This window comes from Cygnus olor, chromosome 24, assembly GCF_009769625.2.
Source record: "Cygnus olor isolate bCygOlo1 chromosome 24, bCygOlo1.pri.v2, whole genome shotgun sequence".
NCBI lineage: Eukaryota > Metazoa > Chordata > Aves > Anseriformes > Anatidae > Cygnus > Cygnus olor.
This window is the reverse complement of record NC_049192.1, coordinates 6313484-6338446: the sequence shown is the minus strand read 5'-3', so window position 1 is coordinate 6338446 and position 24963 is coordinate 6313484. Positions and strand designations below refer to the sequence as shown.

Genomic DNA, 24963 nt, shown 5'->3' with positions numbered 1-24963 from the left:
TGTATAGCCCCGTAGGGAGCTGAGCCCCCCCCGGCTTACGTATATCCCTATAGAGAGCTGCCCCCCCCCCCGTACCCCTACAGAGGACCCCCCGGGCTTACGTACATCCCCCGAGAGAGCTGGGCCCCCGGGTGCCGTACGTGCCCTCACACGGAGCTGAGCCCCCAGGGGGTCCGACCCCCCGGCACGGAGCAGCACAGCAGTGCCATATACGCCCCCGCACAGAGCCGGACACGCAGGGGCTCCACGCGCCCCGCACAGAGCTGGGTACCCAGGACCTTTATACGCCTCCGTACAGAAGCGGGCACGCGGGGTACGGACCGGGACGCCCGGACCCCTATACACAGCCAGACAGCAGCGGTTAATGCCCCGACCCTGCGCCCCCCCCAGCCGGGGGCGCGCGTCCCTGCAGCAGCCGCCCCCCCGTGTCCCCGGGGCCCGCGACACCCCGTCCCCGGGCTGGTGGCCGGCGCGAGGTCCCCTGGGGACAGGCGTCCCCCCCCCCGCGTCCCCATGCCGCTGCCACCCCGGGGCGGCTACTGCTTGTCGATGGCTCCCTGCTCGGCCGCGCTGTCGCGGGGCGCAGCCTGCGCGTGCCACGCCGTCTCCTTGAACACGAACCAGCAGTTCCCGGCCCACAGCAGGAAATTGATGAAGCCGAAGAGCTGCAGGGAGAGAAGAGACCCGCGGCGTGGGGCACCCGGGGGTGACCCAGCCCCGGGCACCCCCCCCCCCCCGCCCCCCACCGCCGTGCCAGGGGCTGCGGTGCCACCGCCCGCGCCGGGGACCCGTCTGGCTGGGGGGGGTCCGTGCTGTCCCCGGGGGCAGGGGGTGCAGGACGGGCCCCCCCGTCCCGTGCCAGCAGCAGGCTCCGTGAGCAGCGCGGCTGCGGAGCGCGTGTGCGACGGCTTCCCACTGCCCTCTCCCGGCTGAGCTCAGGAATCCCACGTGTGTGTGTGTGCACGAGGGCTCGTGGGCATGGCTGTGCGTGCGTGTGTGTGCGTGCACACGTGTGCACGGTGTAGCTGTGTGTGCGTTTCCGTGTGAACACGTGTGCCAGCAGGTTTGCCGTGTGTGTGCGTGTGTGGCCCAGCAAACAGACGAATGCGTGTGCCCGCATCCACGTGTGCAAGCGTGTGTACACGTGCACACGCGTCTGCGCAGCTCCCGCGCACCGTGCCCTCACCACGGAGATGTTGGCCAGCCCCATGGCCGGCGTGGCGCCCGCGTTGCACACCACGTCCTGGCCCTGGCACACGCTCATGGCGGCGATGAGGCTGGAGGGGCGCGTGGCCGCCTTCACGTCGCTCAGCCCCTTGCCCCAGGCGGCCGCCGCCACCAGCCAGAAGAAGGCGAAGCAGACGGTGACGCAGAAATCCTGCCGGGACGAGGCACCGGGCTCAGCCCCTTCCCTGGCCTGCGCCGGCTGTGGGGCAGGATCCGGCCCCGGGGCGCAGCCACCTTACCACGAAGGGGAGCTTCTTGTTTTCGCCGTAGAGGGAATGAAAGCGCAGGTAGAGCACCAGAGCCGCCATGGCGTAGAGGAAAGAGAAGACCCCCAGGGTCACGAAAAATTCGGCGGGGGCGGAGAAGTCACCGACGAGGTGCAGGGTCCGGGTCTCAGACTCGCCCTCGCAGTCCGGCATCTCGAAGGGGATCTGGTATAACCTGGGTGCGGGGACAGCGGCGGGGTGACGCCGGTGGCCCGGGAACGGGTGGCGTGCTGGGGACAGCTCTGCTGCCCGAAATAACTGCTCTGGGGCATCCCTGAAGGATGGAGGGGAGGAGGACGGGGCATGGACCGCAGCCAGGTCCGATCCCTGGCGACCGAGGGAAGGGGCTAACGCCGCAGCCTGTGGCTGGCACGGCTCCCTCCTCGCCCTCGCCGCTTAGCGAAGATCCCTACAGGAACAGGATGCGGAGCCAGCAGGAGGACGGGCCCTCCCCGAGGGATGCCCCCTGGTACCGGGGGGGCCCGGCAGCTCCCACGGCCACGCCTGAGCTCCTGCGTGACACGGCAGAGGAGGCTCCTCCAGGGCAGCCTGCGCTTCTACGCCATCACCGATGGGGTGGACAAAATCCCACATCCACCCAAAATGCACCAAACCCCTGTGCTGGGCAGGGTCCCTCGCTGGATGCGGCCCCTCCCTGGCTGCGGTGCCACGGCCACAGAGTCGCAGCCAGCACTGAGCGCTGGGGACGGGGTTTAACCCCCAGCCGGCACCCGGTGTCCCCCCCGGCCACATCCAGGTCTCTGCGGGGCCACGCTGGATTCGCTGGGGGGGAGCCCGGTTTCGCCCCCCTCACCTGAAGGGGTACCCGAACTGCACGGAAATGGCGCTCATCTCCTTGGTTTCGCCGTTGCACTTCACCGTCGCCCCGGTCTCGCCGCTGAAGGAGCCGCACGCCCCGAAAGCGAAGATGGCGAAGAGCTGCAAGAGGGGAGCAGCGGTCGGGGGGTGCACAGAACCCCGGGGACGCCCCCGGACCTCGCAGCTGGCCGGGTTTCCCCCTGGCGCTGAGTCACGGCCGCGGCGGGCAGGGCGCGCTGCCACCCCGCAGCTGTCGGCCGCGTGCGCCAGCTCCCGGGCTGCCGCCTGCACCGGGCAGGGGGCGAAGCGGGGGCAAAACGGGGGCGAACCGGGGGCAAAATGGGGCAGCGGGGGGGCGGGACGCCGGGAGCATCCCCACCGAGGGACCCCATGGCCTGTCCTGCCCTGGGGGTGGCAGCGCTGGGGAAGCCGCCCGGCCAGGCCAGACGCCGTGGGGACGGGCAGGTCCCCGCGCACACCGGGCAGCTCCTGCCACCGCCGCAGGCGTTTCCTCGCCGGGGCAGGAGCGCTCACGGCCGCCCCGCGCCGCGCCGCGCATCTCCGGCACGGGACATCCCCGCGCTGCCCCGCTCTGGCGGGGCCTTTGCTCCCGTTCGCTCTCCGGGGGCTTTCCGCCCGCTTCCCGTTTTGGGCTGCCCTCGCATGGGGGGCCTCATCCTGCCCAGCAGCCACAACGGCGGGGGGTGCTTCGTGCCTCCCCGGGTGGACGCTCCGGAGCTGCGGGGTCAGCACCGTGGGAGAAGCCCCCTTGGCCCCGCTCCTCCGGGCAGGAGACACCCAAAGGTGTCCGGCCGCGGCCCCGCGGGCCAGGTGGCCGAGCTGCCCCGTGCCTCAGTTTCCCCGGTGCTGGAGCCCACGGCGTGGCCGTGCTGCAGAAATGCCGCCCTCCCCGCGGCCCTGAAATACAATCCCGGAGCCATTCATAGCACGGCGGGGACCGGGGCCATGGAATTGCCCCCCCCGTGCCCAGGGTGCCCCTTCTTGGGGCTCGCTGCCCCCCTCTGCCCCCTTCCCTGCACGCCCGCTGCCCCCCAGACCCCACGGGAAGGAGGGGGCCCCAGCACCCCGAAGTCCCCGTCCCCTCCGGCGTGGCCACGTGAAGCCACCTGCTCAAGGTCACCGGGGGGGCCGCGGGGCCCGAACCGAAGCGGCCAAGCGGCCCCGCACCCGGAGCCCCCCGAGAAGCTCTGGCTGGGGTCCCCCCGCCCACAGCCGCTGGGGTGGGGCAGGATCCGGGTGGGCTGGGGACTACGGGGTCCCCGGGGGGGGGGGGGGTCCCGCAGGCTTTAGGAAAGCGACGGGGATACCCCAAATCCGGGCTTGGGGTTAGGGCCGGACGGGGGCCACGGGGCGGCAGCACCCGCGGGTGCTGGGGAAGGGGCCGGGGGGGTCCCGCTGCGCGGGGGGCGGGGGGCACTCACCCACTCCAGCACCTTGACGAAGCCCAGGGGCTCCAGGAGGCGGCCCCAGCGCATCCCGCCCAGGACCCGGTCCTGCGGGAGGGAGACAGCGGCGTGAGCCGGGCCCCGGGGGCTGCCCGGGGGGAGCCGCGGCGGGGACCTGCCCCCGGCACCGGGGGTCGCCCCGGGGCCCCCACCTGGAGCCGGGGCGCCTTGTCGCCGGCCGCGGGGGCTCCGGGCTCCGACATGGCCGGGCCGTCGGGGCCGTCGGGGCTGCCTCCGCCGCCCGCTGGCGCCGCGCCGCTGTCAGAGCCGCCCCGGCGCCGCCACCGGGAGCCCCACCGCCCCGCCCCGGCTGCCCCCGGCCCGCCCCCGGCCCGGCCCCCGCCGACCACCGCGCCCGGGACGGCCCCGGCCCGCCCCCGGCCCCCCTCCGCCCCCCCCCTCCTCGGGACGGGCGGCCCCGGGGCTCCGGGCAAGGGCTGGCGGTGGCCCGGGGGCTGCCTCCGGCCGTCGGTCGGTCCCCCCGGTGGCCGGCCGGGCCCCGCACCCCCCGCCCTGCCCCGCTAACCGGCAGCCCCGGAGCGCAGCGCGGGGCCGGGGCCGGGGCCGGGGCCGGGACAGACGCCCCCCCCCCCCCCCCCCCCCCCCCCCCGCCCGGAGACCCTCGCCCCTCCCCCATCCCGAGCAGCTCCGGGCCGGGGATCGGGGAAGCCCCGGCCCCCCCGCCCCCCGGCCGCGTGCTGCCCGTACCGGGGCGGAAGCGCCACGGGGAAGCGGAAGGGTGGGGGAGGGGCGGCCCCCCGGGACTCCGGGGCCCCACGCCCGGGGGGGGCACCGGGGGCGCGGGGTCCGGGCAGCGGCGGCCGCCCCCCCGCCTCGCCGCCCCCCCCCCCCCCCGGGGCCGCCCGGGACCCCCCGCCGCGCCCAAGGGCCCCGCCCCATGCCGGTACGGCCCCGCCCCCATTCCGTTGGCCACGCCCCCACAGCGCGCTAGCCCCGCCCCCGTTCCCGCTCTGACCCCGCCCCCCGAGGCGTGGCCCCGCCCCCTCCCTCTGGGTGCCCCGGGGCTCCTCCCCCCGGCGCGGCCCCGCCCCCTCCCTCGCCTCAGCCAATCCCCGCTCGCACCCTCTCCCCTCCCTCCACTCCCCTCCCCGCCGCGCCGAGCCCGCCCTCCCCGCCTCCCTATTGGCCGAGCTTCCCGCGCGGCGGCCCAATGCGCTTGAGGCGCGGGCGGAAGTCGCGCGAGCGGGGCGGGGCCGCGCATGCGCGCCGCGGGGCGGCTGGCCGGAAGTGGCGGCGCACCCGGCTCGGGCACAGCGGCTCCCGCCTCCGCCGCGCTCCGGCCCCGGCTCCGCGCCCCCGCTCCCCCGCCGCCGCCGCCGCCGCCGCCGCCATGTTCCTGACGCGCTCCGAGTACGACCGGTGAGTGCCCGCCCGGCCCCGCCGCGCCCCGCCCGGCCCCGCGGCCTGCGGCTGAGTCAGCGGCCTGCGGCCGGCCCTGCCCTGCCCTGCCCGCGGGGCTCCGCCGGGAACGGGGGCGGCGGGGCCGGGCCCGGGGGCGCCTCGCGGAGCCCCGGGGCCGGTGGGGTTGGGGGAGCCCCCCGGGATCGGCCCCCGCCCCCATCCCCGTCCCCCCCCGTACCCCCCCCCCCCAGAACCACGTCCCCGAGCACCGGGCCCAGCCTTGAGCACCCCCGGGGCGGTGCCTCCCCCCCCCCCCGGGCAGCCCGTCCCAGCGCCTGGGCGCTGCTGCTGGGCAGAAACGGCAGAGATGCCAGAAAGGAACGGCAGAGATGCCAGAAATGGCTCCTCGCTCCCACCCCGACCTCCCCCGGCACAACCTGCGGCCGCCCCCCCCCCCCCCCTTGTTCTCCTGCCTGGCGCAGGCCCGGGGAGCAGCGCTCGGGGGGGGCGGGGGGGGCGCGGCTGAGGCAGAGCCCCCGGCCCCCTTGTGGGATCCGGAGCTCTGCCTTTTGCACCATCTCTGGCGTTTTTCTTGCAGGGGTGTGAACACTTTTTCTCCGGAGGGGAGGCTCTTCCAAGTGGAGTACGCCATCGAGGCCATAAAGGTACCGCCTGCTCTCCCGGCCGTCCCGCCGCGCCGCTCAGGGCTCCTCCAAAGCGGCTCTGCCCGGAGGAAAGCCGGGCGGGTTCTGCTCTCCCACGCTTTGGTCTCGGCTCTGCAGCGAAGCAGGCTTTGGCCGGCTTCCCAGGGCAACGCGGCGCTGAGCAGCACCGGGAGGACGCCGCTTTCCCAATAGGTGCCGCTCCCGCCTGGGGCTGCTGGCAGCTCTTTCCTGGCCTCTTATGTGCAGCGTGGAGAGCAGGAGCTGTGCCGGAGCGCAGTCCCTTCCGTCCAGCTGCGCCTCCTGCGGCTCCGCTCGTCTGTTTTGTGCTCCTCGAAGCATCGGCAGCCCGGAGGGGCTGGGGCACGCTGCCCTCTGCCTCCTCGCCACCGATTTACTCACGAAGCAAACGCAGTCCAGAGATGCTAATCCCCAAATCAACCCCCTAGAACCTAGCGCCGAAGCGAGAGGCGCCGAGTGCTCGCGTGCCGTGACTCCAGCTGCGGAAGCTGGCGCCTGCGGGGTTCCTAAATGCTCCTCGAACAGCAGAGGAGCGCTCTGCTTCCCCTTTACCATCCTCGGCCAGCGGAGCGTTGCTTTCTGGTCCGTGTGCTTTGCGATGGCGGAGTCACTTTTAAACAACAGCAACAACAAAGTGGCAGCCCTCCTCTGGCGGGCTGACTTTCATGTTCTTAGCTCAGGGTGGTTCGTGGTTTGCTCAGGTGAGGCGTAAAACCCGGCAGGGGATGAAGCTGAGAAGCTGTCAGCAGCCCTCTGCGTGAACTGGGGGAAGGGGGAGTGCGGGGTGGGGTCTGCTGGCTTTGTCTTCCCTCTGCTGCTGTAGTTCGTTAAAGCATTCTTTGAATGATAAATGAGGAGGCGAAAAGTAGTAATTCGTGTTGCTTAAGGCCCCGGGAGGTGAGAACTCTGGAGCGAAGCCGGTCCTCGCGCCACGTTTTATAGTTGCAAATACTTCTGGCAGAGTAGAAAGCGTCTGGAAGCTTTTAGGCTGTGCTGGTTTCCGGAGAGCTGATAAGCTGCAAACACAATTGTTTGGGCTCGGGGCTCCTGGGACGTGTTCCGTGCGTGGGGTGCCTGCGCCCTGGGGTGTGGGACGGGCAGAAACACTCCCGGAATAACGTCAGGCGTCCTTTTTTCACTTGGGGTTCGTGCCCAGCTGTGGCAGGCGCGTGCTTAGAGGACGGGGGCTGTTGGGCCGTGCCTAAACCCACGAGCGCTGCGGCGGGGAGACCCCTGCCTGCCTCCGGTTACAGACCCGGGGACGCTCACTGCTACGGTTCCCCCGGCTGCTCTGAGCCGAGCATTCCCGAGCAAGCACCCCCGCACGCCGTCTGGCGTAGTCACCCCGGGAAGGCCCCGAGCTCGCGATGTGACAGCCCCGAGGCCTCCGGGCTGGCTGCTGTGGGACTGCGCCGGGTGCTTCCAGCACCCGCACGTCGGGGGGAAAACGCTGCGGGGGGCTGACCTCTACCTGGAACGCGGAGCGTGGTGTACGTGCGGTTTGCTCTCGGTCACGCTAAATTTCGTGGACAAAAGGCGTCGAGGAGAAAAGGAGCTGAGCGACAGAACGGGGCCTGAGCCAGGAGGCAGACACCGCCAGAAGTACAGGCCGTTCTGCGAGCTCCGTGTCTCGCTTCGGCGTTTCCTGTCTGTCTCACAGAGCCGGGTTCGCAAGGCCTTTTAAAATCGAGCGGCTTTAAGCGGTAAAACTTGATGGTGCTCGGGGAAGAGGTTGAATTATTTGCCCCGACGCCGCTGGTCCCGAGGAGCTGACCGGCAGGAAGTCGCACGGGCTTCGCCCTTCCAGCTCCCCGCTTCGAGCCGTAACAGAGCGGCTCCGGACAGCTCTGCGCACGGGTTTTGTGCCTTGCTGATGTGTCCGGCTCCAAAACAACGTCCCTCCAAGCGGTGTAAAGCGGGATTAGTGCTGCACCGTGGTGTTTATGCTCTGTCGTGGCTACCCCGCGTTGGGTGTGGTGCTGTAACTGTGGTTGTTTGCAGCTTGGCTCCACGGCCATCGGGATCCAGACCTCGGAGGGCGTTTGCCTGGCCGTGGAGAAGAGGATCACCTCCCCGCTCATGGAGCCCAGCAGCATCGAGAAGATCGTGGAAATAGATTCCCACATAGGTAAGGAGAAAGGAGAAGCGCGCGTCTGCTGCCCCTGGGCACGGCCCTCCAGCTCTGTGGGTGTGTGTGCAGTAAAGCTGTCCCCTGCGAGTTTCGGAAGCCGCGTCTCAGGCCCGGCCTTCCCTGCAGGCAGCTCTGCCGAGCCAAGCGGGAGCTCTCAGCCCTCGGCCAGCAGCAGGCCCTGGTCGCTGGTTTTCCAGGCTGCGGGCCAGCAGGACATAGCTACGGGAGCAGGAAGAGGCGGCTGAAGCACCCCTGCCCCCCGCCTTCCATGACCTCCCTCGTGAAGGCTCGTCCCAAAATTAGCTCCGGGAGGGCAGGGAATTGCTGCAATGTAAAGGCTTGACTCTGGGCCAGGTTCTCCTGGAGCGCTAATGCCCGGACCTCTGCTCGCAGCAGCCTTCTGCACCCTGAGGGGGCCCGCGAAGCTCTCGTTACCAAATATGTCACGCGAAGAGCGGGAGACCTCCCAGATGCCCGTGTTGCCGACGATACGCGTCGTGGCAGCTCGGGAGCCCTTGCGGGGTCTCATTTCCTCCTCCCGTGTGCCCTCCTCGGAGCAGGGAGCGGCTTCGTGCTGCGGGCTCCCGCAGGGGCTGCTCCAAAACCCCCAGCGCAGAGCGAGCCAGCCCTCCCCGCAGCAGCGCCCGACGCCTTCCCCTCCCCGCGGGCTCGTGGCTCCTCTGGGACGGCCTCGAATGTGTCCCCTTGAGCCGACCCGGACGTGGGGCGGGTGGGAGGCCTGGGAGAAGCCAGCTCTGCGCCTGCCTCAGCTGCGCGTCCGTCCCAGCGGGCGCCGCTCGAGCGGGAGCGCTGCCGCCCTGCTCCTCGGCGGCGCCGCTTCCCTCCCCTGCTCCTCGCTCCCCGGCGAGCTGCCGCGTCTCGGGGCGCTCCCCGCGGGCTTCGGGAAGTCTGGGGGGGGGCAGAGCGCGTTGCGGGTCGGTGAGGAGGTGACGCGTGGTTTCCCTCTGCTTCCAGGCTGTGCCATGAGCGGCTTAATAGCTGATGCAAAGACTTTAATTGATAAAGCGAGAGTGGAGACGCAGGTAAGGCTTGCTGTTTCTCTTCTCAAAACGCCGGCGCTGGTCTCCGGGGCGGCTGCCGCGGGAAGGTCGTTGCCTCGAAGGAACCGGTGTGGGGTGGGAGGCCTGCGGGGAGCCTGGCTTCCCGCGCGGGGCTCCTGCAGAACGAGCAGGCGGAGTCTCCCGTGCTGCGTATTTTCCTTTCTGGTGCTGAACGTTTGGTGGGACTCTTCGGGCGTGGTGTCCAGTGCCCGTGTAGCCTCTGAACGCTGGCGGTGCCCTGCCACCGACTGCGTGGTGACGTGTGTGTCGGGCTTCGCTTTGTCAGAAGATTGGCTCGATTGTAATTCTGGCCCCTTGACATTCCTCTGTGCTTTAGGTACTCGGGTCCCGGTACAAATCACCGCTCTGTACTTAAAAGCTTATCCCGGGGGGGGGGTTTCCTGTGTGCCAGCACTGCTCCTGTGTCCGGAGAATCGGATCGCCCCCGCCCTTCGGAACGGGCCCTGGAAGCACGGGGATGGGGTGCCCTGGCCCTGCGTCTTCCTCCTTGGGATCCCGAGGCCCGGATGGCCACAGCTTTTCTGTGGGATCCATCCCGAGCTTCTCAGCGTGTCCTGCACCAACGGCTCCTTTTGGTGCTTCCATCCTGGGGCCCAACGTGCAGCGCCCCGCGTGCCCCCGCCTGTCGGGAGCGGCTGGGCGAAGCTGCCTTTGTGGCTACGCGGGGCGTTGCGAGTGGTCCGGGCTTGTCCTTGTAGGGGAGCGAGGCGATGACTTGAATCCTTGTTTTTCCTGCAGAATCACTGGTTCACCTACAACGAAACCATGACGGTGGAGAGCGTGACGCAGGCCGTCTCCAACCTGGCGCTGCAGTTTGGGGAGGAGGACGCGGACCCCGGCGCCATGGTGTGTAGTGGCAGGGCTGGGGGTGCTCCACGAGCCTGCTCCCGCCTCTCCTCTGACTTGGCCATCGGCCTCGCCTGACCTGTCGGCCGCTTTCTGTTGCAGTCTCGCCCGTTTGGTGTCGCGCTGCTCTTTGGAGGAGTTGATGAGAAGGGACCCCAGCTGTAAGTTCAGCTCTGTGATCCAGGCCAGCTTTGGGAAGAGAGGAAAACCTCTAACGGAAACTTCCCAGGGCTCTTTAATGACTTGATTCTGCGGTTTTCTATAAGCTAAACCCTCGGGGTTTATCCCATTGTGCACCTGACGTGTTTGTTAATGCTTCTAAGCCTGCCTTTCGAAACAAGGGTTACAGCAGTGCTCACACAGCCTGCTCCTTCAGGGTTGAAGAGCGCGCTGTGTCTGCCGCGAACCTTGGCTTTGCTCTGTGTGGCCTCCTGGGCAGGAGGGAGGTGTTAAAGCTCTCCTTGTCCTGAGTTTATTCTTACCTTTCCCTAAAGGACCAGCAGAGCCACCGGTAACATAATATCTGCAGCCTGCTGTGACATTCCTTGGGGAGGTGGAGTGCTTGTAACCTGAACTCCTGGGCTTGAAACGCAGCCTCACCACCTCCGCTGGAGGTGGGATTGGCTCCGCAGAGCCAGCCCAAAAAAGTCTCCCTCCCGGGAGCAGTAGTGAAAACGTGCCGATTTTCTTAAAAGGGAAAAGGGCAAAAATACCCTGCTCTGAGCATGGAGGGCAGTGTCGGGAGCGCACAGCTCCCTCCGAGCCTACCAGCCCCCCGGGGGGCTGCGGGAGACCCCTGGGCACTCCTCAAGCCTCCTCTGAGTGCCAGGAGGAGCAACCTGCAGCCGCGCTTGGTGCAGCAGCCCCCGAGGCCGGGCGCAGCGAGCGGCTGCTGTGAGCTCGGCCGCGTGCTGGCAGACGAGCTGCTGCTCCCGGGGGGGCCTTGTTCCTCCCCAGCTTTGAGCAGCGCCGAGTGCCCTGCGGGGAGGCCGTGGGCCTGGCGGAGGAGAAGCCCTCGTGATGCCGCGGCGCGGGGCCGGGTGCGCCTCTGTTCACTGTCGCCTGTGTTCCCGGCAGGTTTCACATGGACCCCTCGGGGACGTTTGTTCAGTGCGATGCCAGAGCAATCGGGTCCGCCTCGGAAGGCGCGCAGAGCTCCCTGCAAGAGGTTTACCATAAGGTAAAAGGCCGGGTTGGGTTGACGTCGCACGAGTTAGAAGTAGCTCGTGACTCACGAGGATCCACTCGTTTCCTTACCGATGAGTGATTCGCGAGACTCGAGGGCTCTGGAGGAGGTGCGTGAGCCTGGCGGGGTTGGGCTCGGTCCTCGGCAGCCGATCCGGTGACTGGACGTCGGCGGGGAGCTGCTGGTGAAGGATCTCCACGGCGAGGAGTGCTACAACCAGCAGCTTCTCTCCGGGCTGTGGCTGCTGAGGCAGCTTCGTGGAACACGAGCCCAGAGCCCGAGATGCCGGTTTCTGCCTCCAGCGGGTGATAGTTGAGTCCATGTCAGGAAGCCCTCTATAAATAAAAGAGCTGCTGTACGAGCACGGCCAGTCAGCAGCAGGGCGCAGTATGGATGCAGCCCAAAGCATAAGGAAGTAACGCAAGAGATGTTTCGCTAGGCTTGCAGATCTGTTGAGCCAGTGAAGTTGATGGCTTTTGTACTGCAAGTCCTCGGCCTGTTGGATAAGCAGTAAAACGTTGCTCCCCTCTGTGTCGGAGGAAATCAAATACCGTAATGAAAAGTGTAATTGGTGCAGTTGATTGCCTTGAAGACTTCCAGCCTAAGACTCGATAATCTAATTTATTAAGTAGCAGAACTGCCAGAGTTCTGGGCTCCGTGGCTTGTTCGCCATCTCCCGAGCGCAAAGTTAGTGCAAGCACAGCCATCATCCCTCTGAACATCGCACAGCCGTCAGGCTCTAGTTCCCCTCACGCAGGGATTTACGATATTAAAGCAGGAAGACTTCTGCCAGGAGTCCAGCTTTTCAGAGCTTCCAGTGGAGCTCGGGGGGGAGCTGCCTGACAGACAGTAACTGGCGAAGGGAAGCAGACCCTCGTGCCCTGGTCCTGACGGCAAGGTTTGTGCGCCCAGATTAACAGTTCTTAAGCTTTATAAGAAGTTATACAGAAACAGAAAGTCGCCGTCCTTGCAACTGCCACTGTCCTGCCCGAACAGTGCACTTTGGTCTCTTGTTGATACTGTAGATAATCTGATAAGCTTTTAAGTTTGCTGCCAGTGACAGCTTAAAGGATTTGAGAAAAAGAGCAGGGAGAGCAGCACGCTTTTGGAGTCAGAGGGGTAACGACAGAACGAGTGCTTGCTCGAGCATCAACAGCGCAATTAACGAGTGATTTGTTTTACAGTCAATGACGCTGAAAGAAGCAATCAAATCTTCCCTTGTCATCCTGAAACAAGTTATGGAGGAGAAACTGAATGCAACCAACATTGAGGTAACTATGGCTGTTAACAGCACGCGGTCGTGGCTTGCGATGTAAATAAGTCTGCGCTGCGCGTAGCCCAGGCTTCCTCGGCGCAAATCCCACTGGCTGCGCAGCAGGCGTGTCAGGAGCGTGCTGTGTTTTAAACACCCAGGTAAGGAAGTTGCCTGCTGGAGAGGAGGGCTGCCTGCGCTTGTGGAGCAAGGGCTTGGCAGGCGGAGTAGCTCAGGACTGCCCAAGCCGGCGGCTGGCTGGCTGCGGATGGTCTTGTGATTCGAAACTGCTCGTTGTAGCACGTTGTGGGGTGCACTGGGAGGCTTTTGGAGCTTTCTTTGGTTTCTGGATGTGTGCAGCCAGGTGCATTTGCCTGGCTTGAGCGGGGTGCTGGTGCAAGCAATTCTCCCTGGGCTGGGTGGGAGTGGAGCCCCCCTGACCTTACGCGGGCAGGCAGCCAGCGTGAACCTGTCGTGCCAGCAGGATTGCTTTTTCTTCCCCTGGGTTTAGCCATTCTTTTTTTCCCTGGTGCTTGTAATATTAGAAGGAATGAAAATTATACAGCTTCTGGACTTGCTATATTCAGTCCTGGCTGGGTGCCAAAAATCTGTCGGACAGGAGGACCAAAGAGGTGAAGCCTCCAGGAACGTGTGCGCTTCGCTAACCTCCAGCTCTTGCCTGCGAGGCTCGCGGAGCTCAGCCTGACCCAGGCGTGCAGCTCCCGGAGGTTACCGTGGGAGCAGTCGTACCTGTCCCCTCGAACCTCGACTGTTAGGCTGTGACGGTTCTCCTCAGGTGGCAAAGGTAAAACAAACAAACGAAACCTTCCCGTTTGGTAGCGATAACGGACAGATGATGAGCAAGGCTGGCATATAGAGTTTGCTTCTATTTCTGGCAGGTTATGAGACACGAGACCTTTTCAGATTATGGCGTTCTGACTCAAGCTGCTCTTCTCCCGCTGTTCTCCCCTTCCTTTCCTCTGAGCACTGGGAACCCATTTCCCAAAGACCCTGGAGGTGCGCACCCCGTTGTTTTTACCAAATACTCCTGCTGGGGACCCTTCCGACATGGTTAACTGGCTTCCTTCGAAGGGAAGGGGCCCGCAGGCAGGGAGCAGCACGCTGAAAACTTAGATGCTCTCTCCAGAAACGATGCCAGCCGCCTGAAATCTGCTTCCCCAGCTGCACTCCCATCACGGGCAGATCAGTTCTCTCCTGATCAGCTTCACGGCTCTCCTGCAAGATCCGCAGTACAGTGCAAAGGAATTGAGGCAGAGTAGCATGTACAGTATCCTTATGTCGTGTCCCCGTTTGACAGGGCTTAACTGTGCTTGGCAGAGCTCTGAACGTATTGAGGAATCGTATCGGGGTTAAGTACAAGAGGAATGTGCTGAGGATTAAAAGGTCACTATTGACTCAAGTCACCCTTCTGGTTGAAAATCTTTCACCTGAAGTTGCTGCTTTGCTTTCTAGCTTTTGCAGAAGTACGTGGTGCTTCACTTCATTTACTCAAGTCACTTCTCCTTCTTGTGTGGTTTTTTTCCACCTAGCAGCAAAGGGAAGGGGGAGTGTGGTCATGGAACAGTTAAATCCATTGGCAGCCACGTTCAGGAACCTTAAACAACGTTACGCTTTTTTAATTAATTACTCCCCTGCGAAGCCTGTAAGGCAATAGCTAAGTAAAGTTTTGGTATGCGGGCAGCGAGGCGCAGGCTCGAGCAGACATGGAGAAGTCCTGGTGTGGGTAGCAGGCTGCAGACACGCGTGCTCGAGGCTGTCGGGTCCATCGGGGCCGGTGTCAGCACACGCAGCAATGGCCCGAGGTGCCTGTGGTAGCATCCGACGTGTCTGAGAACGCCCGCTAAGACCTGGGCTGCGCAGGGGTCTCGCCCTGAGCGTGCAGGCTGTTCCTCCTCGGAGAAGGCAGGCGCTTGCCCTCCCTCTACCCGCGCCGTTTGTCGGGTGACCTCGCGATCCAGGAGGGGCTGTGGGACGCGCCAGGACCCCCCGAGCCGTGCTCACTGCAGCCACGCACGCGGATCCCTCGGCAGCGCAGATGCGGGCGCGGTGCCGGGGGCATCTGCGAGCGAGCTCTGGAGCATCCCCGGCGCTCCTGCAGCTTCTTGGCTCGCCCGCCTGCAGCAGCTGCCTGCGCCTTGGGCTTCTGCGCCGTGAGCTAGGTGCAAACAAAAGTCCCACTTGCATTCCTCTGGCAGTCTCACAATTCTTCAAGTATCTCTTGTTCTGGTGCTTGCCCTGCGAAACGTCTCAGCTGTCTGCCCTGGACGCTGCCTCACGCTGTTCCTGGCACAGCGGCAGGGCACTGAGTTGTCCCCCGCTCCGTCCCTTGGGCTGAGCCATGTAAGACGTGGTCTCGGCAGCGCTTGGCCCGCTTGGCAGGGCACCAGGCAGTTGCAGGGTGCATCCTGGTGACCAGCTTGCTTACTGGTGGTGGTTAGTGATCAACAGGCGGTTTGCCTCAGTTTTGCAGAGCACATCTGCATTCCCCCTAAGAGTATTTTGCTGCCTCTGTCCCCTTAAAGCCAATAATGGGCCAGGATTTGTACCCTTGGTTGCTGGAGGAGAAGAGGCTGCAGGCGCGGGGCTGAGCTGCAGCGCGAGGAACCCCTCTCCCAAGCGGTGTTTGATGAAGAGCTCGTGTTGACGGGGTCTTTTTCCACAGAGAGCAGAAGCAGGGCCTGAGTGTTCCCAGTAGATGTTCCCTGCTGCTGCTACTATGAGGAGACTGAGTCAATTAAAAGCTATTTCTGCGGCAGGCAGCTATTTTAGGGAATCAAAGAGCATGTTACGGGGTGGAATGATCTTGCTGGGCTGGCAGATCAGGCCGCCGAGAAGGAACAGCTGCTCTGTCTGCTGTGGCTTCTCTCTGTTCCCTGCCCCATGCTGTCACTTCACATATGCAGGCGCACTTAACCCCTTGCTCCTTCTCTTTCAGCTTGCCACTGTGGAGCCTGGGATGAAGTTCCACATGTACACGAAAGAGGAGCTTGAAGAGGTCATCAAGGATATTTGAAAGGGAGAGAGAGACTCCCTCAAAGGCTCATTCCCCCGATCAAAGAACCGACTCTCAGTTCCTTCCAGTACCTGTGATTTTATTTCCAGCAGCATCTGTAATTGCTCTTCTCAGAAGGCTCTTGAGGTTTTTTTTACAGTTTCTGTACATAACTGATCTCTACAATAAGAGGAGATGATAATAAATCGTTTTGTTACTCTACCCCGGGTTCCTTGTAACGGGGGGCGCTCAGACGGGCCACGGGGTGGGTGAGGATGGGGACCTGCTGCAGCCGCAGCGCGGGGCCGGGGCTGCGCTGTCCCTGTCCCTGTCCCTGCGGCACGCGGCGCTCGCCCTGCGCCGGTCACAGGTCTCCCTCTCGTGGAGGACGCGGAGCTGGGCTCTGACCCAGGGAGGAAATCCACAGCAGGGGGGGGTTTGTGTTTCCTCCTGGTGGGAGCCTGGAACTGCCCCTAACGACAGTAACGGAGCGGGCGTGGGACAGATCTGGGTTAATGGGACAACCCTTGCCTGTTAAACGGGGCAGACACCGCTTCCTTTGGGGAGCGGGCTGTCGGGCTGGCAGACTTCTGCTCATCTCCTTAACGGGGCTTATTGCTTTTGTTTCTGGTTACCTCCTGCAGCCATCTCCGTCCTGATCCTCGAAACAACGTCTCAGACCCTGAGGCTGGTGCCGGCGCGGCAGGAAGCGGGGCTGAGCGCAGGGCTGCGCAGCCTCGGGCTCTGCCCTGCGCCTGGTACCTCGGGAGGGCAGCCCGGGCCTGCGGGGCCGTGGGGCCGCTCGCTCCGTCCTGCTCCGCGAGGTCACAGCCTCACCCCGAACAAAACGGCCTTGTCTGCTGCGGGAGAAACAGCTGCCGCCGGGGGGGGAGCGCCCTGGCACGGGGCCGCTTCCAGCGCTCCGTTGGGCTGAAAGCACTGGCTTTCTGCTCAGCTCAGCGGCGGGGACGGTCTGCGTGTCCCTGCAGCCCGGCAAAGCCACGCGCAGCAACCTGCTGCCGCCGATGTCCCAGCTGCCAGCCTCGGCCTTCTGCGGAGGGGAAAAGGCCGGGCCTGTTCGTTTTGTTCCTCTTTTGCTCCCGCCAAACAGACGCAGGAAGGGAAGCTCTGGAAGACCGGTGCTGGGATAACGCCAGCGCTCGGAGGAGCTGAGCCCCCTCCTTGTGGCACGGCAGCCGCCGGGATCGGTGGGATCGGCCCAGCCCCGCAGGCGGAGGAACGGATGCGGGGAGCTGTGGACTTCGCCCCGCAGGGACGCTTCCTGCAGCCGCGCCTGGCTCTGGCTCTGCCCACCGAGCCCCCGAGCTGCTGCCCCGGTCCCCCGGTGCTGCCCCCATCCCCAAAACGAGCCCGGACAGTGGCGGGGGAACGTCCCTCGTCCAGCCACCGCCCCATGGGCCGTGATCATAAAACCGCCCCGTGAGCGAAAGCGGGGCTGGTATCGGCCCACGGGGGCGGAAGAAACGAGCGCCCCGCAGCCCCTCGCGTGAGCTCGGCCCCGCTGCCCCGCGGCGCTCCTCCCAGGCTTGTTTGTGTCCCAGAAAACACAAAAAGCTGATTCTTCCCGGCGTGGTCCTTCGTGCCCTGCCCTCGTCACACGGCTGCTGGCTCCGCGGGGGCTGCTCCGTGGCAATCCGGGCTCTGGGCCCCGCTGAGACGGGCGAGGGGCTGCAGCCGCGTCCCAGCCGGGCGCCCCCGGGGCTCTCCTCACAGCTTTCCCCCAGCGAGCTCTGGAAAAGCCTTTTTTCAGGGCGGGAAAAAAAACACAACAGAGGGATGACGCGGCAGGAAAACGCGGGTTCCAGTTCTGCGAATGGCAAAGGGCAACGCGAGCGCCGGGCCGGGCAGCTCCTGGGCCCCGCCGCGGCCGCGCCGATGGAGCCGGGCACGGGGGGGCTCCTGCGGGGTGATGCCACGGGGGCAGGTGTGATGTCATACGGCGGGTGTGACGTCATGGGTCAGGTGTGATGTCGTGGGTCAAGTGTGATGTCGTAAGCCGGGTGTGACGTCATAAATCGGGTGTGATGTCACACAGCAGGCGCGATGTCATAAGTTGGGTGTGACGTCATGCCGTGGGGTCATGCCTCAGAACCTGGGGTTATTTCCCCAAACCTGGGGTTATTTCGCAACACTTGGGTTTTATTTCCCCACACCTGGGGTTTATTTCCCCACACCTGGGGTTTATTTCCCCACACCTGGGGTTTTGCCCCAATCCCGGCCCTTGTGCCCCAAACTCGGAAGTTACGTCCCAAAACCTGGGGCTATGTCTCAAAACCCCGGGCTTTGCCCCAGCAGCTGGGACTATGGCTCCAAACCGAGGGTTATGCCCCAAAACTCGGGTTTATGCCCCAAACCACGGGGTTACGCCCCAAAACCTGGGTTTATGCCCCAAAGCCGAGGGGTATGCCCCCAAAACCCGGCGGTATGCCCCCAAACCAGAAGCCGTGTCCCAACCCCGGCCCTTTTGCCCCAAACCCCGCGGTTCCGCCCCAAACCCGCCGGAGCTCCCCCTCCCCCCCCGCTACCTGCCGCCTCGGCCAATCAGAAAATCGCTCCGCCGCCCCCCCCGGCGCCGCCAATCAGAGCGCTGTCGCTAGGTGGATTAGAGCCCGGGGTCAGGAGGGAAGGGGGCGGGCTCGCGCCCATCGTGCTACGGCCGTTGGCCAGTGGCGGGAGGAGGCGGGCGCTGACTGACGCGGGGGGCGGCGAATCGCGAGGCGCGCGAGCTCCGTCCGGCGGAGGGCGGGCCGCGGCGGAGAGCGACGGCCGAGTCGGCCAATCGCCTCGGGGGGGCGCGGCGCGGGGGCGGGGCGCGGCGCGGCGGCGGCCAATGGGGGCGTGCGGGGCGGGCGCGGGGGCGGGGCGCGGCGGGTGCGGGCGCGGGGCGGCGGCGGCGGCCGGAGTCGCCATGGGCCCGCGCGGGGCGGCGCTGGGGCTGGCGCTGGCGCTGGCGGCGGCGGCGGCGGCGGCCGCGGGGCTGCGGGCGGGCCCCGGCGGCGGGCAGGCGGCGGCGGCGGGCGGCGAGGCCTGCGGCGGCCTGCGGGGCGTCCCGGCCGCCCTGGGCAACAACACGCACCCGGTGAGCGCGGCGGGCGGGGCGGGCGGAGGGACGGAGGGACGGACGGACGGACGGACGGAGGGACGGACGGACGGACGGGTGTCCCGGCGGCTGGGGGCGGACGGGCCGGGGACAGTCGGCTTCGCCCCCCCCGCCTTGACAGCGGGCGGACAGGCGGACGGACGGACGGACGGACGGGCTGACCCTCCCTCCGCCCGCCCCGCCGGGACAGACGGACGGACGGACGGGCAGCGCCTCCCCGCCCGGCCTCTCCGGCGCAGGCCGGTAGTCAGTGGCGCTAGGACGGACGGACGGACGGACGGACAGGCGCCGTACCGGCACAGGGGCACCCCCAGCGCGGGCAGGGACGGACGGACGGACGGACGGACACCCCCTTACACCGGGGGGGGGCAGGGGAGCAGACGCGATGGGACAGACGGGCTGGGGGCTGGGGGCTGGCAGCGGCCCCGTCCTGCCCGGTCAGGACAGACGGACGGACACACGGACAGACGGACGGACGGACAGAGCGCCCTGTCCCCGCGGCGCAGGGTCCGGCGGTGCCACCAACCTCGGTCACCCCCGGGTCCCCGCCACCGCCCGCTGCAGGGTGCGCCCGTTCCGCCGGCCGGGCCGGTCGCTAATTGCCGCTAATTGGCACCCGGCTGCGCTGGGACGTGGGGCGCAGGCGGTGCCGCGTGTCCCCGGTGTCCCCAGCGCGCTGCCGGGGTGCCGCGGCCGAACCGCCCCCGCCACGTCCCCCGGCCGCGGGCACGGGCGGGGGTCCCCGCTCGGCCACCCGCCTCCCCCCATCCGCCGCTGCGTGCCGCCCGGCGCCCCGTTTCCATTTCTTCCCCCTTTCCCCCCACCCTTTTTACCTCCCCGCCTCGCGGGGAGGGGACAGGGTGGCACAGGCTGGCGCGGGCGCGGCTTGGGCAATGGGGACAGCGGCGGTGGTGGCCTCATTTCCTCCCCTTCCTGGGCAGGGCTTCCCTGCGCCGCTGGCACAGCCCGCGCCCCGCGTCCCCAAAGCCACCCGCTCCCCGCGTCCCCAGCCCGACCCACCGCTGGGGCTGGGGACAGCCGAGTGGCACCGAGGCGGCCGCGTGCCCCTGTCCCCAGCCCCGTGACGCGGCCTCGAGGCAGGCGGCCTCGGTCCCCGCGCCGGCTGAGGGACGGTTCTCCCTTCTCCTCCCTCAGTGCGTCTTCGACGACCTCAGCGGCTCCGTGTCCCTGTCCTGGGTGGGCGACAGCACGGGGGTAAGATGGGCCGAGAGCCCCGGGGGCCGCCCGGGGGGCCTGGGGGTGCCGGGCCCCGTGTCCCGGGTTGGGGGCTGCCAGTGGTGCCGGCGCTGAGCCCTGCCCGCTGCTCCCTGCCAGGTCATCCTCGTCCTGACCACGTTCCAGGTGCCCCTGGTGATCATGAGCTTCGGCCAGTCCAAGCTCTACCGCAGGTGAGCCCCCCCAACCCCTCCCCCAGATATTTTGGGGTTGCCGCACATGGCGGCACGGTGACCCCCCTGCCCGAGGGCCCCCGGCGGTGCTCACGGCGCGGCCGCGCTCCCCCTTGCAGCGAGGACTACGGGAAGACCTTCAAGGACATCACCCACCTCATCAACAACACCTTCATCCGCACCGAGTTCGGCATGGCCATCGGACCCGACAATTCGGGGAAGGTGAGCGGAGGGGGCGGCGAGCCGGGCCCCCCGGCAGCCCCGTGCCCTGGCCTCGGAGGCTCTCGGCGGCGTTTCTGGTGAGCGTCCCCGGGCCTGGGGCTGAGCCCCCCTTGTGCCCCCCAGGTCATCCTGACGGGCGACGTGTCCGGCGGCAGCCGCGGCGGCCGCATCTTCCGCTCGTCCGACTTCGCCAAGAACTTCGTGCAGACGGAGCTGCCCTTCCACCCGCTGGTGCAGATCGCCTACCACCCGCAGAGCTCCGACTGCCTGCTGGCCCTCAGCACCGACGTAAGGGCCGGAGCCCGCGCGGGGCTGCTGCCAGGCGCCGGGGCTGGTGGTGAGCTTCGGGCGTCTCTTGCAGAACGGCCTCTGGGTCTCCAGGGACTTCGGGGAGAAGTGGGAGCAGATCCACAAAGCCGTCTGCCTGGCCAAGTGGTGAGCGGCCGCTCGGCACCCCCCGCGCCGGGAAGCGCCGCGGCACCGCCGTGTGCTGCGGCACCCCCCGTGCGCCGCGTCCCGCCCGCGCTCTCATCCCCGTCTCTTCCCAGGGGCGCGGACAACACCATCTTCTTCACCACCTACCTGAACAACTCCTGCAGTGAGTACTGCCTGCCTGGGGCGCTGCAGGGACGCGGGGGCAGCTGCGGGGATGGGTGACGGAGCCCCTGGGGGGCCGCTGGGCTCCAGCAGCGTTAACCCCCCGTCCCTTCTTCTTAAGAAGCTGATCTTGGGTTACTGGAGCTGAAGAAAACCTCCGACTTCGGCAAAACCTTCAAGGTCATCGGCACCAAGATCTACTCCTTCGGGCTGGGCGGCCGCTTCCTTTTCGCCTCCGTCATGACAGAGAAGGTGGCTGTCCCCCCCCCCCCCGCATCCCAGGGCACCAGTGGCCCGTCGCTACCAGCAGCTCCTCCGCGTCCCCTCTGTCCCTGCTGCCACGCGAGGGGAGCAGGGCTGAGGGTGCTTTGGCTCCGCAGGGCACCACGAGGCGCATTCACGTCTCGCTGGACCAGGGCGAGACCTGGAGCATGGCGCAGCTGCCCTCGGTCGGCCACGAGCAGTTCTACTCCATCCTGGCCGCCAACGAGGACCTGGTCTTCATGCACGTGGACGAGCCGGGCGGTGAGCGGGGACGGGGACGGGGACGGAGCTGGGACGATCTGCGGGTGGCTGGGGACATCCCAGCAGCAGCAACGTGAACTAAAAGCCGGCTCCGCTCCGAAGTGTGGGGCTCTCCAGCTCCGCTGGCCGGCCTGGGCAGGGCTGTGCCTTTGAGGAAGGAATTTCTCATTAAGACGTTGCTAATTAGCAGGCAGCGGGTGCAAGGAACCTTGTTCCTCTTTGCGGTGTGCGGGGAGTGTGGCCACGCTCTGGGGCACGGGAGCTTCTCCTCGCCCTCGGTTCCCCTTCCTGCGCGGAGCCGGGTCGGTGCCCGGGGAGCCCCCGTTACCTCTGCCCCGTTCCCTCTCCAGACACGGGCTACGGCACCATCTACACCTCCGACGACCGGGGCGTGGTGTACTCCAAGTCCCTGGAGCGGCACCTCTACACCACCACCGGCGGGGAGACCGACTTCACCAACGTCACCTCGCTGCGGGGCATCTACATCACCAGCGTCCTCTCCGAAGGTGAGGACGCGGCGGTGACGCCCCACTGGGGTGGGGGCACTGGGGGCCTGGGGGCTGGCGGTGGCTCCGTGGGGCCGCGCTCGGTGTCCCCCCAGCCCTGCCATCTCCCCCTGCCCCCACCAGACAACTCCATCCAGTCCGTGATCACTTTTGACCGCGGCGGGGAGTGGGTGCCGCTGAGGAAGCCGAAAAACACCACCTGCGACTCCACGGCGAGGAACAAGGAGGAGGTGGCTCTGTCCCTTGTCCCCAGCTAGGGGCTGGTGCCCACGCGGTGCCCGGGCTCCGTGTCCCTCCCCTGCGGGGGGGCTTCGGCCATAAACCCCTGCTGCGAGCGGGGGCTCTGCCCTGGGCAGGGCTGGCGGCCGCGCGCGGTGCCGGGGGGGCTTGGGGGCACGAGGACGCGGGAGGGCAGGGACCGATCCTGCAGCCCCTGCCTGGGGGCTGGGGCTGCACCGTGGGGGTGCTGGGCGTCCCCCAGCAGGCCGGGGGTCCCGCTGCCGCCCGAGGCGAAGGACCCGTCCCGGCGGCTCCTGGACGGGCTCGGTGCTTGCGCTTGCAGTGCAGCCTCCACATCCACGCGTCCTACAGCATCTCCCAGAAGCTGAACGTGCCCATGGTGCCGCTGTCCGAGCCCAACGCCGTCGGCATCGTCATCGCCCACGGTACCGCGCGGGGACGGGGACGGGCGGGCGAGGGTCCCCGCGCCCCGCTCACGCTGCCCCGGTTTGGCAGGGAGCGTGGGGGGGGCCATCTCGGTGATGAGCCCCGACGTCTACATCTCGGACGACGGGGGCTACACGTGGGCGCGGATGCTGGAGGGGCCCCACCACTACGCCATCCTCGACTCGGGTGGCCTCATCGTGGCCATCGAGCACACCAGCCAGCCCGTCAACGTCATCGAGTGCGTGCTGCGGGGGCGCCGGGGGCTGGGGGGTCCCCGTGTGACAGCGGGGCGTGCCGGGGAGGCGCCTCCAGGGCGGGCGGTGGCCCACGTTTGGGCACCGCCGCGGGTCCCGGCGGCGCGAGGTGGCTGCGGGTCGCCCCGCGGTGGCTCCGGTCCCCAAGCGTCCCCTGCGTGCCAGGTTCTCCACGGACGAGGGGCAGTGCTGGTACAAGTACACCTTCTCCAAGGACCCCATTTTCTTCACCGGGCTGGCGTCCGAGCCCGGCGCCCGCTCCATGAACGTCAGCATCTGGGGCTTTCGGGGGAACTTCTTGTCCCGCAAGTGGGTCTCCTACACCATCGACTTCAGCCAGCTGCTGAGCCGGAGCTGTGAGTGCCGGGGGGGACGGGGACACCCCCGGGCCCTGGGGGGGTGGCGGCGGTGCCACCCGCGGGTGCTGAGCCCTGTGCCCGGCAGGCGAGGACAAGGACTACACCATCTGGCTGGCGCACTCCAGCGATCCCAGCGACCCCAGTGACGGCTGCATACTGGGCTACAAGGAGCAGTACCGGCGCCTGCGCAAGTCCTCGGTGTGCCAGAACGGCCGCGACTACGCCGTGACCACGCAGCCGTCCGTCTGCCCCTGCACCCTGCAGGATTTCCTCTGGTAGCCCCCGGCCCCGCGTCGCGCCCCCTCCCTGCCCCTCCGTGTCCCGGTGCCGGGGGTCCCGGGGGGGGGTGCTGAGCCGCGCTCCCCCCCCCCCCGCCCGCAGCGATTTCGGGTATTACCGCCCCGAGAACCAGTCGGTGTGCGTGGAGCAGCCGGAGCTGAAGGGCCACGACCTGGAGTTCTGCCTCTACGGCCGCCGCGAGCTGCTGCGGACCAGCGGGTACGGCCCCGGCCCGTTCCCCCGCCCCGGCCCCAGAGCAGCCGGGGGGCACGGGGGGGGGTCCCCGGGGCTCATCCTGCGTCGCCCCCCCCCCCCCAGGTACCGCAAGATCCCCGGGGACAAGTGCGCAGGGGGGGAGAGCCCCAGCCGGGAGGAGACGGACATGAAGAAGAAGTGCACCAGCACCCTGCTGAGCCCCAGCCAGCTGGTGGGTGACACACGGACGTGGCCACCGCCACCCATGGGTGCCACCGGCCTGGTGCCCCCCCCCCCCCCCCCGCTTTGGGGAGGCGCTGCCGCCCCACCCCAGCCCCGTCCTTGCCCCTGCAGGCGGCGTCCCCCAGCTCCGTGCCCATCGTCCTGGCCGTGGTGGCCGTGCTGCTCGTCACCGCCGTGGTCGGGGTGCTGCTCGTCAAGAAATATGTCTGCGGGGGCAGGTGAGCCCCCCCCGGCCCACGGGGCGCCCCCGGGGACAGGGTCCCCACCTACCGGGGGGTGTGGGGGGGGGTCCCCTTCGTGCTCCGGGGCGCTTCTTGCTGCTGCTGCCCCCCCACCCCGTAGCAGGAGGGGGGTGTCCCTGTCCCTGGGGGGGGGGGGGGCCACGTGCTGCCCACAGCCCCCCCGTGCTGTGACCCCCCCCCCCAGGTTCCTGGTCCATCGCTACTCCGTGCTGCGGCAGCACGCCGAGGCCAGCGGCGCCGAGGGGACGGAGGGGACGGACCCCAGCTCGCCCCCCCGCAAGGGGGGGTACCACGACGACTCGGATGAGGTGAGTACCCCCTCCCCCCCCTCCAAGGCCCCCCCTTCCCATGGGGGTGTCCATGGCTGACGCTGCCCTTCTCCCCCCAGGACCTGCTGGAGTAGCGGCGGGGACGGGACGGTGCCGAGCTGCCCCCCCCACGGCGGGCAGGGCCCGGGGGGGCTTCGCTGCTGGGGGGGCACGCGGGGGGGCTGAGTTAATGCTGCTTTAAGGTTTCTTTCTGGCTGGTGGGGTCTGTTTTGTTTTGTTTTGTTTTGTTTTTTATTTTTGTTTTGCTTTTGTGGTTTTGGTTTCTTGGCGCTTTTTTTTTTTTTTTTTTCCCCCTTTTTCCTTTTTCCACGAGTTTCTTCAAGGCCCCCCCCCCCCCGGGGGTCCTCCACCTGCGAGCCGTTCCCCAGCGGGGAGCAGCCCCCCAGGCCCCTCCCAGGCCCCTCCCAGCCCCCCTTACAGCCAGCACCACCTGGGGGTGTGCCCCCCCCCGAGCAGCCCCCCCCCAGCCGGGGTCGGGCCCCTCAGGCTGGGCCGTGCAGCAGTGCAGGGGGGACACCGGCAGGGAGGTGGGGGCCAGGGGCTTCCCCCCCCCTTCTCCAAAGCAATACCCCCGGGCTGCCCACGCTGCCGGGGGAGGCACATCCCAGCCTGGCCCCCCCCCAGGCTGCCCTTGGCCGAGGGAAATGCAGCAATAATGAATTCAGGCTTGAAGCTCTTTTAAC

General features: G+C 67.5%; 3 protein-coding genes across 4 annotated transcripts; 2 read left to right on the top strand and 1 right to left on the bottom strand.

Moving 5' to 3' along the window:
- Positions 1-264: 264 nt before the first annotated feature.
- SYPL2 (synaptophysin like 2) lies at positions 265-4075 on the bottom strand. Its single transcript, XM_040536122.1, has 6 exons — positions 3931-4075; positions 3755-3826; positions 2308-2432; positions 1467-1668; positions 1187-1378; positions 265-665 (listed from the first exon to the last, which is right to left on the bottom strand). The coding sequence occupies exons 1-6, from the start codon at positions 3979-3981 to the stop codon at positions 537-539; spliced, it is 771 nt and encodes a 256-aa protein (XP_040392056.1). The 5' UTR covers positions 3982-4075; the 3' UTR covers positions 265-536.
- Positions 4076-5003: 928 nt separating this feature from the next.
- Positions 5004-15555, top strand: PSMA5 (proteasome 20S subunit alpha 5). Its single transcript, XM_040536035.1, has 9 exons — positions 5004-5158; positions 5739-5805; positions 7825-7951; positions 8930-8997; positions 9775-9882; positions 9985-10043; positions 10960-11062; positions 12253-12339; positions 15277-15555. Exons 1-9 carry the CDS (start codon positions 5130-5132, stop codon positions 15352-15354), a joined length of 726 nt encoding a protein of 241 aa, XP_040391969.1. The 5' UTR covers positions 5004-5129; the 3' UTR covers positions 15355-15555.
- A 2778-nt stretch (positions 15556-18333) lies between these two features.
- On the top strand, positions 18334-24600 carry SORT1 (sortilin 1). 2 transcript variants are annotated; one of them, XM_040536051.1, is made up of 20 exons: positions 18334-18433; positions 19610-19669; positions 19790-19863; positions 19983-20085; positions 20209-20373; positions 20447-20520; positions 20634-20683; positions 20807-20934; positions 21063-21207; positions 21558-21713; positions 21837-21943; positions 22276-22378; positions 22449-22617; positions 22799-22989; positions 23078-23267; positions 23374-23490; positions 23590-23698; positions 23821-23927; positions 24136-24259; positions 24340-24600. In XM_040536051.1, the coding sequence occupies exons 3-20, from the start codon at positions 19832-19834 to the stop codon at positions 24352-24354; spliced, it is 2085 nt and encodes a 694-aa protein (XP_040391985.1). In that variant the 5' UTR covers positions 18334-18433; positions 19610-19669; positions 19790-19831; the 3' UTR covers positions 24355-24600. The 2 variants fall into 2 exon arrangements, with proteins under 2 accessions (XP_040391985.1, XP_040391986.1); XM_040536052.1 differs by having other exon boundaries at positions 20804-20934.
- Positions 24601-24963: the final 363 nt, after the last annotated feature.

Bases quoted from the DNA above. Each gene is read 5' to 3' on its own strand.
- SYPL2 (XM_040536122.1), bottom strand. From the start codon at position 3,981: ATGTCGGAGCCCGGAGCCCCCGCGGCCGGCGACAAGGCGCCCCGGCTC. The intron at 2,433-3,754 runs GTGAGTGCCCCC...CCCCTCTTGCAG, and splicing joins TCGTCAAGGTGCTGGAGTGG to CTCTTCGCCATCTTCGCTTT. The intron at 1,379-1,466 runs GTAAGGTGGCTG...TCGTCCCGGCAG, and splicing joins ACAAGAAGCTCCCCTTCGTG to GATTTCTGCGTCACCGTCTG.
- PSMA5 (XM_040536035.1), top strand. From the start codon at position 5,130: ATGTTCCTGACGCGCTCCGAGTACGACCG. The intron at 10,044-10,959 runs GTAAGTTCAGCT...TGTTCCCGGCAG, and splicing joins GATGAGAAGGGACCCCAGCT to GTTTCACATGGACCCCTCGG. The intron at 12,340-15,276 runs GTAACTATGGCT...CTTCTCTTTCAG, and splicing joins TGAATGCAACCAACATTGAG to CTTGCCACTGTGGAGCCTGG.
- SORT1 (XM_040536052.1), top strand. From the start codon at position 19,832: ATGAGCTTCGGCCAGTCCAAGCTCTACCGCAG. The intron at 22,618-22,798 runs GTGCGTGCTGCG...CCTGCGTGCCAG, and splicing joins CAGCCCGTCAACGTCATCGA to GTTCTCCACGGACGAGGGGC. The intron at 23,268-23,373 runs GTAGCCCCCGGC...CCCCGCCCGCAG, and splicing joins ACCCTGCAGGATTTCCTCTG to CGATTTCGGGTATTACCGCC.